General features: G+C 37.2%; 1 protein-coding gene across 12 annotated transcripts in view; it reads left to right on the top strand.

The window, feature by feature from the left end:
* CTNNA2 (catenin alpha 2) overlaps positions 1 to 14,494 on the top strand; it is a 510,177-nt gene that overhangs the window by 166,274 nt on the left and 329,409 nt on the right. Inside the window, exon 8 of one of the 12 annotated variants that reach the window (XM_065661899.1) lies at positions 6,270 to 7,918. The exons of 10 other annotated variants lie outside the window; for them this stretch is intronic. In XM_065661899.1, the coding sequence (XP_065517971.1) occupies positions 6,270 to 6,296 (27 nt within the window). In that variant the 3' untranslated portion in view covers positions 6,297 to 7,918. Of the gene's footprint in view, positions 1 to 3,373; positions 3,491 to 6,269; positions 7,919 to 14,494 lie in introns of those variants that run through there. One more of the 12 variants, XM_065661882.1, reaches the window with a different exon arrangement.

Genomic DNA, 14,494 nt, shown 5'->3' with positions numbered 1-14,494 from the left:
TTATTCCTGGTAGATCCAGAGAACCACACTGATGTTTTCTATCAGAGACAAATAGAAAAGCTCTGTAGGAAAGTGGGACTTTATGGCTTGGAAATGACAAATAGGCTAACAATTAGCCTTGACTTCTGGTTCTGGCGGTTGCAGATTTACACAGCCCTGTGGTATTTTATCTGTTTGCATGAGTGGATGTTTAAACATACTGAATTAGTATTTCTGGGAGGAAATGCTGTTTCTGAACTAGAGTGCTGATAGCTTTTCCCTGGTTGTGTCCACTGGAGAATATTTTATAGGTGCCTTGTTTTGCTTTTTTTCTTTAAAGGCAGACTGTTGTATGTCATGAGGCAAGTTTTGTATGCCTTGTTAGATTAAATCATGAGGTTTTTGGAATCTAAGGCTGAATTGCTATATAAGGTTGAGTGATGCTTCTGACATGATATTGCCCTTCAGATAACCTGAGCTTTGGGAAATTTTAAAATATAGAATGACCAGATTGAAAATTAAAACAGATAAATGTGTCTTAACTACAGTCTTTTTGTTGCGGCTATTATCGGTTTTTTAATGTTTTTCATCCTTTTTAGCATCTCAGGCCCCAGTAAGTCCTATACACATTAGAGCTAAGTTATGGTGGAATTTAGTCACAAATCTAAATGTTTTGCCTTGAATATTATATCAACAAACCCATTTGGGGGGGGGGGGGGGGGGTGTGTCTCAAGTGCTGACAACTTCCAAACCACCAGCTCAGCCAGAAGTATTATATGTTCCCCATTCCTTTTGACATCCTTTTCAGTCCATATAAAAGTTAATCCAGCATTAGCTAACTCAACTTTTAAGAATTATATTAAATAATTATTTTTTGGTGTCACATATACTCTTTCTTTAAGAATTTATATTTCTAATAAATTTCTATTAGGTCTTTTTTCCTCTGTATTTTCCACTTTTATTTATGTCTTTGCCTTTAAAAGTACTGGGTAACTAATCAGGAAACACTTTTTCCACATGTAGATTCAACTGTTTCAGTGTTATAAAGAGTTAAAATACAGGAGAATTCTATAAATCTTATGTGCTCCCTTCTTTGCTCTTTATATTAATAGGCAGAAAGGGCTCATGGTTTAGATACAGGCCTGAAAGTGGAGTTATTTGCTCTTTGTCATTGATAGGACAAGGGGTAATGGGTTCAAACTTAAACAGGGGAAGTTTAGATTGGATATAAGGAAGAAGTTCTTTCCTGTTAGGACGGTGAGGCACTGGAATGGGTTGCCCAGGGAAGTTGTGAATGCTCCATCCCTGGTGGTGTTCAAGGCCAGGTTGGATGAAGCCTTGGGTGGGATGGTTTAGTGTGAGGTGTCCCTGCCCATGTCAGAGGGGTCAGAACTGGATGATCTTAAGGTCTTTTCCAACCCTAACTATTCTACGATTCTATGATTTTTCTAGGTTCTTCATAGTTTTCCTGGGCTTTGGTTACCCCAGCATTAAAATTGTGGTCATGCCAGACTTAATCAATTGTGGTTTAAGTGACTTGCTGTTTCCACACTAAATTCCATAGTAATAATGCAATATTTGTGTCACTGTAGTGTTTGACTGTTGGAGGGTGCACATCATGTCTACCTCTCCACAGACAGAGGATTTCTCTCAATTTAAGTTTTCCTCTTTAAAGACCACATGAATCTCCTCAGCACTTGTACAGGAGCTGTGCTATAACTGGGCAAACAGTGAATTGCTGTGTTAACCTATTGAACTGCAAACCGGGAGAAGAGTGACATGGGGCAGATTTAAGTGTGCACAACAGTCATGGGGAAGATTACGTGGTTTGTTTGTTTCTGACCAACAACCCAAACTGCTTTCCTAGAAAACGTGATATGAATTTCCTACATTCCACAGATTGGGATAAGTCATTTATTAAGTGGCCCCCAAGTTCATTAATAGTTTGCCTCCAGGAAGCTTTCCTTTTGGATAAATGTATTTATCACTCCTCTTTGTTCTGCTTGATACATGTAGGTATGCATACAAAATGTCTGGCTATACTTCTGGCACCTTATCGGAGCATGGCCTCATTTTAAACTCAATGTATGCAGCAAAACCAAAACCAACCACAAAACAGGCAAAACCAAAATAACCACAACAAAAATCCCAAACCAAAACCAGTCAATGAATAAACCATGAATAAACACCAAACCAAGCAATCCCCCGCAGCACTGTATTTTCTTGTGGTGATTTTCACATTTCAACTTGTTTTATTTTCCATTGGTTAGTTTTGTTTTTTTCTAAAGTGTGTTCTTACAGAAGTAATGACTTCTGCATCACTGCTTTTATTATGCTGGAAAGCATTGCCTTAACGTTTGCAAGACTTAGGCTATCTGAAGGAAATGTTGTTAAAGCTATTTGTTCACCTGTAGAAAAGCCCTTTATCAATCTTGTGTATACAGTGTGATTCATAACTTCAGTATTTTTTCTTTGTACTGAAGTTAGCATTTATGGGTCATTAATTTGTTGTTTTTCCATGTCTGCAAGTTAATATCAGTATGGGAGAAGTTTTTCGTGCGTTTTATACTATACCAACAGCAATATTATTAGCTCTTTGTATACCTGCTTCTAATGCATGGGTCTTACTTTCAGTGTTTGTTCAGTCCAGATTGGTACTGTTGTGCATTGTATTCATTTGGATGCAAAGAAAAATATTCCCAATGGCTGAAGCATTATTGGGAATGCCTCAAAATAGAATAAGCATGGACCTGTTGAAATTAGTGAGCTTTCAGAAAATCACATCAAAACCCTGTCTCCTGGAGGCTACAAAACATTTTCTGTTCACTTAAGGTTGGAGGGTGTTTTTTTCGTATGCATAATGTGTTCAGATTCTGGTACTCATGTTGAAAACCTGAAGGTAGCAATGGAACCATAGAGTGAATTGTTTATTCACTAGTTATTTCTCTGAGCAACGTCATGTAGCTGAAGATGCCCCTGCTCACTGAAGGGGGGATGGACTGGATGACCCTTAAAGGTCCCTTCCAACCCAAACTACGATTTTATGCTATGATGCATTATAAAACAGTAGGAAGCCACACAGAAATAGGGGAAGGCTAAAGGATGTGAAGTGATTTTTTTCCCCGTTAGTACATTAGATCATAATTTCTATAGTCAAGGATGCATTTTATCATAGGAAAAGGTCAAAACTCTTTTTGTATTAGCAATGTCATTATAGTATTTACACTTCAATAAGCAATCAAAACTACAAAACTAGAAAATGACAGTGTTGTAAACCTGCAGCTCCTGTGTCCTGCATTGGTCAGCATTATTTTCTGTTTACGGAAGGAGTTTTCTAAGAAATGTAAAAATAAGGCACTTCAAGTCAGTGATGGAAGAAATCGATGTCTTTTAGCAATTGTCATCTGAAGTGATGGTATCGGATGCCCAGAAGAGGGCTCACTTGCACACCAGAAGTGTTCCATGCATCACTAAGGATCTGCATGCAGATGTGGCACAGCTGTAATCAAAGAAAATGCAGTAATATAGAAAATGAAGAGCTAACCTTGCTAGTAATTATGGAATCCTTAGAAAAAAATTCAAAAGGTTAATGGCAGGGGGGGGATATATAAATATTAATCAGATCAATATTAAGTGCATGAGGTATCAAATAGCAATGGCGTGGTAAGTTCTACATGCATTTTTAAAGGCATTTATAATTGGATTTCAAGAAAGAATTTGGTAGGCAAAGGGTAAGAGCCTCTGCCACCCTTTAAAATTATTTCAGATGTAGATATATGCCACCAGAGCTCAAGTGCATTGTGCTTTACAAGCCAATTTGCAAGTTGCTTTCTACAAGACTGAAATGTAAGATACTGTGAAATGAGATATATCAATGTTTAATGGGATTTGATATTTGATGTGGGAATAAAATACCGTACAAATGCAAGAGCATCATGTCTCGTGTCACAGTAGCTTGTTTTTTTGCAGAATTGTGGATTAGCCAGACACTGGGAGCACATGTAGTTTATTTATATACTTTTACTTGCAAAATACAAGACAGAAAAGACATCTCTATCATAACCAGTTCCCTGTAAATTTCTTAGTGAAAAGGAGTGAAAGGATTGTTTCATTTCCTTTAAGATGTCAGAGCTGAAGGAGTAAGTAATTTTCCTTTTGGGTTGGATGCTTTTTGAAATTTTTAAGTATTGATCCAGTTTTCATAACATTTAATGGGATTTAGAAACTTTGTCAGAACCTTCCGTTTAACAGATCTTGCGACTACTTAAAATATGTCAGCATGCATTTGGCTTCAACAGAATGAAATGAAACACTTTGTGGAATTAATTTGTCCATAATAAAGCTTTCAGCTTATCTGCTTTATAAGTTAAGATACAGTTGAGTTTAGGGTAACATACTGACCACACATTTTCACAATATACATGTTAGGTAGGCTTTTTATGTTTGTCAGATTAATTGACTGCTACCTTGGCCAATTCTTTCAATCATTAAACATTTATTTAAACAGAAAATGCAAAACAGCACTAGAAGAGTGACAATACAGATAGATGCCTTATAATTTAGGGGGCCTATAAGGATGCTGGAGAGGGACTTTTCATCAGGGACTGTCGTGATAGGACAAGGAGTGATGGGTTCAAACTTAGTCAGGGGAAGTTCAGATTAGATATAAGGAAGAAATTACTGTAAAGGTGGTGAGGCAGTGGCACAGGTTGCCCAAGGGAGTGGTGAATGCTCCATCCCTGGCAGTGTTCAAGGCCAGGTTGGACAGAGCCTTGGGCAACGTAGTCTAATGTGAGGTGTCCCTGTCCATGGCAGGGGGGTTGGAGCTGGATGATCTTAAGGTCATTTCCAATCCTAGCTATTCTATGATTCAAACTGTAACAATCCATTAACATTGTGAGGAAATGTGTATGTTTCCTTGCAAAATCAGAGCTTCCCAGACTATAATTCTGTATCTTTAAGTAGACAGTGGCTGAGCTCTTTCTGACATGATCTAAAATACCTTGGGGCATGATGTGTAGTAACGTAGTTACTATAAGGCTGTCACATGCATTGCCAGATAGTATTTGAATCCTCGGATCGGGTAAATTAGATTTTAATTGAGTTTTAAGGGTAAGCTGAATAAGTGGATAAGGTAGAATTAACCAGAGACATATTAACGTAATGAAACCTTTGGTTGTCTTAAAACTATTGCATTAAACACCATACAGTCTCTTGTTGAAAAGAGATGTCATGGTAGAGTAGATTGATAGTGATGGGTAAGATGAATGGTGGTACCCGGTGTAATCACATTGTAACCGTGTTATCTAGAGCACCATAAACCCAAGAAACTGGAAAAAAATTGCATTAGTTGTATTTTATTATAGCATTTTGAAGGGAAAGTAAATAAACAGAAAGTCCAAACCAGAGTTTCCCAATGTGGTGGGACTTTACTGGGGCTATGGAATGGGGGGGTATTTTGGTTCTTATAGAGCAGGACAGAAGCTGCTGCACTGTGAGATAGCCAGAACGTTTGCTTTTGTATTTCTTTGCTCTGTGAACCACCTCATGATGGTTTGATGGCTTTAGTGTGAGGTGTCCCTGCCTATGGCAGGGGGGTTGGAACTGGATGATCTTGAGGTCCTTTCCAACCCTTACTATTCTATGATTCTATAAGCCAGATGGCTCATTCCATCCTAGCCTGACTGCGTTAGTGTGATTTAGATTTTTAGGCAAATAGCTTTTTTTTTCTTCCCCCCCCCCCCTTTTTTTCTGTTTTTTCCCTCAGACAGGAGTTAGAGGGACAGCTTTTTCCAGAAGTGTGGGAAATTAAGTTGTTTGCCTTAAAAGATAAATATCTAAGGTGACTTCTTTGGGGTTATACCAGTTTCTGTCATTTTTTTCTCTGTTTTCTAGTGATGGGAGTCTATTAGATTTTATCCTTTCTGGAAACTGTTTTGTATAGAAAGCTTGACTGTTTTCATCTATGTTGGATTTTGTTTCAATAATTAATCAAACCCATTCTTATTGCTTCCTATCTGCATATGAAAATAGGTGTGAGAAGAAGAAGGATTCTGCACACATGACAGTGCAAAAATAATATTTGCTTTTTAATGCATTTTCTTTTAGAATTTTGCTTGTCTTTAAGATGTTTCAGGTGATCAGGATGAGGGATGGTTGCTCATTTAAGCCTGGATTCATATTGTGAGAGAAGGTGTTTTCAGGCATGTGAGTGGATTACCTCAAGTCAGCTGGATTGATTGTTATCCTCAAATCATACTGTATTTTAAGTGACCTGAATTATTTTCCAGGAATTCTTTTCTCTCACCATTGACTAAACCATACACAAGGCAAGTTCGGAAATGATATAAAACTGTATGTAGAGAACAGCCCTACAAACAAGAGTCCTTAAAAGAGGCCAGTTCATGAAGGACATCATCATCAAGATGGTTTTGAAAGTGTTTCAAATGTGTTGTACTAATGTGCACCCATGGTCCTTTCAGCAATCCCACATCTGAATGAAATTTTGATGTAGCCAATTGTTGTTACTGCGAATAACTTTGTAAGAGGATTTAATCATATATTATGGGAGTTTGTTGCAGTGATGTTGGATAATTGTATATAGCTTCTTAGCACTGAAAGTTGGCTTTACCTTCAAAGACAGTAACTACATTTGTGGGAATAAGAACATAAATAGCTTAGAATAAAGCTTTATCTGGCTTAATATCTTATCTTTGATAATAGTCATGGGGGATGACTAAAGAAGAGCATAAGGACCTGACAAACATACTGTGATTGTGATTCTTTCCAAAATTTAGTATCTTAGCCTCCAGCAATTTATGGTTCAGGGAGTTTCTGAACCAAAGGCGATATTTACTGTTTAAAAATGAATAATCTAGGATCCTTATTTAAACAGCCTGTAGAGCATTAAGATTTTAAGGGATTTACGCAGGTCTCTGGAATAGCTCTTTTTCATCATTATGACCATCACTTTTTATTTTAAACTCTTTTCTTCACCCTTTTGAATTTTGGAAGATATTTAGACCAGGATGAATTAGGAAGGGGAGAAATGAAGTCAGTAAATAAAGGAGAGATGTGAAAACTGTTACACTTTGCTAAAACATTTTTGAAACACATTTTGTAGACATGATTAACGTGCAATCTTTTACATTTTGAATAGTGAAACTAAACTGAACTTGTTCATGATGTCTTCTCAATGTATCAAGCCTAATATATTGAGATTTGCTTGCTTAATTTTTGCCCATTACTCTTTTTCTGCTATACCTGTGTCTTACTAGCACCAGTAGCTTCCAAAGAAAGCAGTGTTATTTCCCACTCTAGGAGACCTGCCTAAAATTAGGTGGGGAGACATGGAGTGGGAGGTGGTCTGGAACCCATAGTAATACTCGTAGTAATCTTACTATATGCTCCTTGAATAGGCCATGTTAAGAGGAAATCTGATACAAAAAGAATCAAAATGAGGCCATGACCAATGTGCTTTTATTTGTCCAAAAACATTGTAAAATGGTTAGTAAAGCTTAACTTCAGTAAAAGGGTTTTCCTCTAAGCAGTCAAAATCAGAATCAAGGCCAAAAATGCAGAAGATTCCTCCTGAGAGGAGGAATAAAAAACAGTGTCAAAACATGAGAAAATATAAATGAATTTTAGATGTGAAAGTGCAAGTAAATCTTCACACTGTTGTGATTTGCCAGTGTTCATAAATCTCCTTTCTACAAGAACTGGGACACGGGTCATTTTCTGATGGAGATGTTATTCGCAGTGAAGAAATGGTATTTTTTTCTGGTTTATCCTGATTTGAGCTCATATTCTATGAGTTCACATTTCACAGTGCATTAGGATGTGTGTGTGGCTGTGTATATGTCACATTTTTAGCTTCTGTCTCTCTAAACCAAAGTCTCTTCTGAGTATGATGTGTTAGGAATAAAGTTATATTCAAGTCCATTGTTGCTTTTAAGATTTATTTGTGAAGATAAAACTTCTACTTTCTAATGGAGAATGTGAATTTGGTCTCCAAATCATACTTTAAGCTGTAGCCTGGGAAATGTAAATGGTATTTTTGTCTCTTTACTTAGTGTTGCCAGACTAACAGAATGACAATATTATAACTGGGTTTTGTCAAACCATATAATTAAATGGCTATGAAAACTAAAGAGGATTCCATTCACTGAAGAATGGTTGCACTTTTACTGCCATGCAAGCAAAATTGGAATAACAAAATGATAAAGTGTCGTATGCCGTGTAAATTTTTACTTAATAGTATATTTGAAATGATAAATACTTTTCCTTCTGTAAAATTCTTAGTGAATCTCTTGAGAATTCAGTTGTACTGTAAATGTAATCTACAGTTCTTTACAATTATAGTTTAAATAGACCAAGTCTAAAGGGACTCTGCCTATTTGATTTCCAAATTTTCATCACTTAAAATCCAATCAGACCAACTGTTCAGATTTTTATTAGATATGAAATACATGAATGAGTTCAAGGCCACACTATGTATAGCAAATACATACCTTGGTTTACAGCATGGATTGTCTGACTTCTTACTCAGCATGTGGTTCGACCTTCAGACTGCTTAGTGACTTCTTGACTTGTTACCATATTAAATCCTTCGATCTGCAGTAACTGGTGTTTTATAGTCCAACAGATTGCATTTGATTTTGTGGATTTGCTGTAACATATTGAGTTTAATGGATTTATGCAGGAATGTAAAACAAAACTACTACAGCAGGAGCTCAGAGTTTCAGAACACAAGGGCATTAGGCTTACAGATGTTTGATGTGGATAATGACATTAAATAATTTAGTGTGGAAGGTAATCTGGTTTTGACAGAATACATTGACATTTAGCCAATGCGTATAGGTGTTTGGATAGTGATATGCATGTTCGGATATAAGGCAGACTGGAGTCACTGTGAAACTGCGGCATTATTGTCTTACAGACTATGCTTAAAGAAGTAGAATCTCTTCAAAATGTATGAACAGACCCTCAGTGTTGCAGTCGTTAAAAGAGATTCTTTCCCATTCATGTTTATTATGTCAAAACATGGCTTCTACCTTTTCCAGCCAAATTCATGAGACCCTCAAATCTATTTTTGCCATGGCAACATCTTTAAAATATAGTAGACAATGATAATCTCAAGAGTTGAAAATTAGAGATAATCAGATTAATAACCGGTGACTAGTGTTCAGATCAGCTCTTTAGGTTGCATTTGCTGGGCTGTGTATGCATTCCACTAATGAGTTGTGTCAAGTCTTTACTGTTATCTTACACTCGGAGTCAAAGACCATGTTAGTTTGTTGTATTTCCAACTGAAGTTAATTTACCATCAATATTATTTTGGTTAACTGATATGTTTGGAAGAGAGTAATCAATTCTTCTGAACTCTTTTATGAAATGCACTTCTCTAAATGTATTTATGTATTAATAATGTATTAATAAAGGTAAAAAAATGTGTATACTTTAGGGAGCATTCATGATAACACTGGATAATGAATATGTGACTTATGTACATCAACTTTATCGAATTTAAGACTGACATTTTTTCAGGGAAATCCTGAATAATTGTTGCATTGGTTCCTGAAAGGGGGGCCAAAAACCAGCCACTCTGACCATTTGGGAAGTTAAGGAGCAAACCAGTACCTTTGGCCATGTGTAGATGGTAGCTTTTTCAGTGTCCAGCTGCAGTGCTCTGGCCATGCATCTTTTCCAAGCCATAGAGACAGAACCCCTATGGAGACAGGCTGGGAGAACTGGGGTTGTTCAGCCTTTGGAAAGTTCCAGTGAGACCTCGGAGCAGCTCACAGTACTAAAGGGGCTGACAAGAATTCTGGAGAGGGATTTTTATTAAGGACATGTAGTAACAGGACAAAGGGAAATGGTTTTAACCTGACAGAGGGGAGGTTGACCTCTTAGGCAGAAGTTCTGCCCTGTGAGGGTGCTGAGGTGCTGGCACAGGGTGCCCAGAGAAGCTGTGGCTGCCCCATCCCTGGCAGTGTTCAATGCCAAGCTGGAGACAGGGTCTTGGAGCAAGCTGCTCTAGTGGAAGGTGTCCTTGCCCGTGGCAGGGGCTTGGAACTGGGTGAGCTTTAAGGTCCTTTCCAAGCCAAACCATTCTAAGAGTCTGTACCCAAATTACTGCATGATCAGCAGCAGATTTGAACTAATCTACATTTTCAGTTTTCAGCAAAAACTGGGCACAGCGAGCTTGCTGAAGTTTGCTGAAGTTTTGATTTCAGGTGGAGCCTTGTGTAGACTGGATCATTTTGGTGACCACTCAAGCGCTTCCAGTGTCCCTGGCTGATTGTCATTATTGAACCCAAATAAGAATCAGATGAAAGAAAGGGGGTGAGCTTTTAGCAGTGTATAGTATAGGGGTTGAATTGAGTTAAATTTGCTTTTCTCTGCACCTTTTCTCTAGTCAAAAAGACAATAGCTATCTCATTTTCTGAAAGATACAAACACTAGGTAGAGCTAAATGTGGAGAATTTCCATTGAACAGTTGAAGTTTTTCAATATTGTATGAAATTGAAAACTAGAGGATATAAGGGGAAGAAACCTTAATACAGTTAGCACTCACTACTTATTTTATAAAATAAAGCATAAGTATTATAAATGCCAAGAATAGCCTACGCATCATATTGATTTTGTAAAGTTGTTCCTGACTCGACTATTGCGGTGCAGTGACATTTCATTACACCCATTGGAACTAATAACTGAAGTGCAACACTAGCTGATGGAAATGAAATTAAATCTATCCTCAGTAATAAAGAAGTGACATCCACAAAGAATAGAATACAAACCAGTTTTCTAGTTTTATAACATTCAATTACAACGAGCTATAAATAAATGTATTTGTTGTAACAATACTTCTTGTGTATCAGCTGCCAATCAGATAGCCTACTTCTCTTTGAATCTTAACAAGAATCTATAACAAATGCATCTCCAACCCCACTATTATATTTTGTCTTCTACAAAATATTTAATAATATTTCTTAAATATCTTCACTTTACATTGTACATACAAATAGATATGAAGATAGTTACATGTGAAAATATTCTGACATGCAAAGAAACCTCAACCTATTGTTTAGAAAATATAAATCTGGCCCTGCTTTGATGCTTACACAAATACAGTGTATCGGTAATTTTCAAGACCTTAACAGACTAAGCATTAAACAACATCAGGAATTACTTTTGATAGGAAATTTTTCCTCTTTATTTCAAACAGTGATAGTTAGTTTGTTTAGTAAATAAAACAAAACCCTGACCTAAAAGGACCAAATATATGTAGTCCATATGTTTGCAGTCATATTACTGCCCGCACAAATATCAAGGTACTGAGAGCAATTTGGCTCTTAAAGCATTCAGAATTCATGTGTCATCTTGGATACGTTATCTTGAATTTTTCCAGGCTCTATTTTAGTATTTGGAGATATCTTTAATACTCTGTTGCTACGAACAGATAGTAGGATCGTGTTTTTGTTTCCCCATGCACATTTTGGCTTGCGTAAGAGGTCAAATAATGAGACTGAAAGTAGGATAACTTGAAAAGGAGCTTGAAGCTAGAAAGATGAAGAATGTCACATTATCAATGTCTTGATGACATTACTTTTTTAGACAATGAACTTAAAACCAAGAGAAGAACCCCAAACAACCCCATAAACAAACAAAACAAAAAACTCCCATCTCTTTAGTTTACAGCCCTCCTCCTAAATTGAAGAGCTTGTGCTCTTGTCAGGGAAGTGCTTTTTTTCCCCACTGTAACTGCCATGATTGTGGAAAATATAAGTAATAAAGGGTTGTGAAAGAAGTAGGATACCTTTTTAAAGCTCAAACTTAAGGTGGGAGCTTGACTTCAACATACATCCTTATATATATATATAGATAAAGCATATACATATATATGATTCAGAGCCTGGACAGACAATGAATTAGTAGAGAATGAAGCACTAGATGAAGCCTCTGAAAACATTAGGTGTAACTATGTGGGTTTTACTGCTTGTATAGGCAGCTCTATGGTAAAAGGCTGAAATAAGCTCCTGTGTTAATGGGCATTATGCAATGCCCCAACATTGCCAGCCCCAAGTAAATCGACCAGTAATGGTATCAAGATCCTTTTGGTTTACTGTTACCGCTTGGATTCCTCATCACTCTTCTTTAAACACAGTATTTACCCTTGATTAACAGCCTGATCTTCCAAGTCACCAACACAGGGAGGAGCTTGACTTTCCTTATTGACCTTTTATCTGAATACCAGTTTATGATTTGATTCTGAACATCCAAATAATCACTTGAAATGCAGATTTTGCTTTCTTTGATTTTCTGCATGCCAAAAGCCTTTGCAAGGGTATTTATTACGGCTTATCTGATTGATGGTATTCTGCTAAGGGTTGCTATAATTGGATTTTATGAATCTGAAGAAGCGAGAAACTTGCATCCTTTGTGGGGTTGCCATAGGCTAATGCAGAAAGAATACTAATGGTCTACTAAAGGACTGGACTTCATGACAAATAGATGGATGGTTAGTTCACGTTCTCAGCATTGTTTTTGCCCAGCTCTGTCAACTGCATGCTCTGAGAAAGTGGTAGGATGGTAGGTTTTCAATCCTGTGATCTGTTATTACAAAAGAAGTTATGTACTTTATGCGCATTGTACCGTATATATGAAAGGACATAGATAATTTAGTAAGTTTAGGGGAAAAGGAATACTAAAATTTGTCTTTTTTTTTTTTTCATTCAGTTCTCCTTTGTGGAAACTCAGAGTTGTTAAATGACATTTTGAAAGAATTATTAAGAATTCACAGCAATTCTTACAATTTTCATCTTGGTCTTGATGTCTGTATTACTCTTAGAGTCAGTTTCATTTCCCTGTCTGCTTTCCAAATTTCCTGACATATAACTGACAAGATCTACCTGGAACATAATGCGTGAAGACCCCAGCTGAAAGGGAGCAGAAGGAGCCTGACACTGGGATATGAAATGCTACCTTCGCCTGTCACTTTATGATATTAAAGTGTGTCTGGCACCTGTGATCACAGTTGTCTGAGGGGGATGGTAAAAAGTATAGTTGAGAAGTTCTAAACTGTTCTGGCTTTGCTTTATGATGGTCTTAATTTTTATTTTCCTTCCATCTGAAATTTTATGGGCTTGAGGGATCTGTAAATATTTTCAAATTTCCTCTAGGTTCTGGAAATAAAATTTCTTGCTATCCTAGAATATTTATTTTCTTAAGAAAAATGGGCAGAAATAGGTCATGGCTATTGGGATAACCTAATTTCTTACCATCCTTTTAAAAACTTTTGAATGGTCTCAATGAATTCTTTTAGAATACTGTTCTGTGGATAGCACTGGGGGTGAGGAAGTGGAAATCAGTATCTGATTTTCATCATCATTGCTGTTGCACCCAGGGTGGCTATGGGACATGTGGGTGAGTTGACTTATGCATAAACGTTGTGTGCTTTGTTAGCCTGGTAGAAGGAACTTCTGTAGCTGAAAGTCTCTTGGACTTAACTGATGGAATTGAAGAAAAGGAAGCAAGACAGTCACCAAGAAGTCTACATACATGAGAAGGGTTGATGTTCCAGTTGGTGGTTTCCCTATGGAATTGCTAGCTAGTACCTGTAACTTTCCCTTAGCAGGGAACTCAGTGAAAATATTCATGGCAAACTTCCCTGCTGTGAAGGGGTTTGGCATTTAACAAGATTATCAGTTTTCCTCCAAGAATGCAGGCATTGAAACAGGTTGCCCAGAAAAGTTGTTCAATCTCTATTCATGGAGCTTTTAAAGATGAGACTGGGTAAAGCTCAAACACCCTGGTTTGGTCTTGTAGCTTGTCCTGCTTGGAGCAGGATGTTGCACTGGGTGCCCTCTGAAGTCCCTCTGGACTGAATTATTTTATGGTGCTGTGATGGTTAAGAGGGTTTGGGCACAGCAACAATCAGTTTGACATTTAGAGTTCCTGTACACTCCCAGCTGAGAGCAGTTTGTATTTCTGGCACTTTGCAGAGTGTGGTAGAAGTGGTATTCCTCTCAGATGATGAAGCAGCATGAAAGTAGGATATTAATTAAAAGTGGATACTGATTTCTTATAGAAGGGTGGTACAAGGTACAGTAAAGTCCCTAATGATTCCCCATATGCTTCTGCCAATTTTTAAGCAAAAAGCAGACGCTGAGTTCTTTCATGACATTTGCTTCTTTTTTGTTTATTAATATAATGGAGAAGGGTCACAGTGCTGGTATCTTGGGTTTGGTTTTTGGTTTTATGGGTTTTTTTTCTTTTCACAAATTAGGAAAAATATAAAAGATCTTTACTATACTGGCTGTAACCAATGTCTGACAACTTTGTGAAGTAAATTCAATGTAGAAGAAATGTACATTGGTTCTTAGTACAAGCCTTGGGTTCTACAGGCAAAATACTGCAGAGCCTTGGGTGTGACATGGTCTAGGGTGAAGCATCTCTGCCCATGGCAGGGAGATTGGATCTAGATGATGTTAAGGTCCTTTCCAACCCAAACCAT

Source organism: Lathamus discolor, chromosome 1 (genome assembly GCF_037157495.1).
Source record: "Lathamus discolor isolate bLatDis1 chromosome 1, bLatDis1.hap1, whole genome shotgun sequence".
NCBI classification, from domain to species: Eukaryota; Metazoa; Chordata; class Aves; order Psittaciformes; family Psittacidae; genus Lathamus; species Lathamus discolor.
Note: the sequence above shows the minus strand (reverse complement) of the source record. Positions and strands in the feature narration are given on the sequence as shown.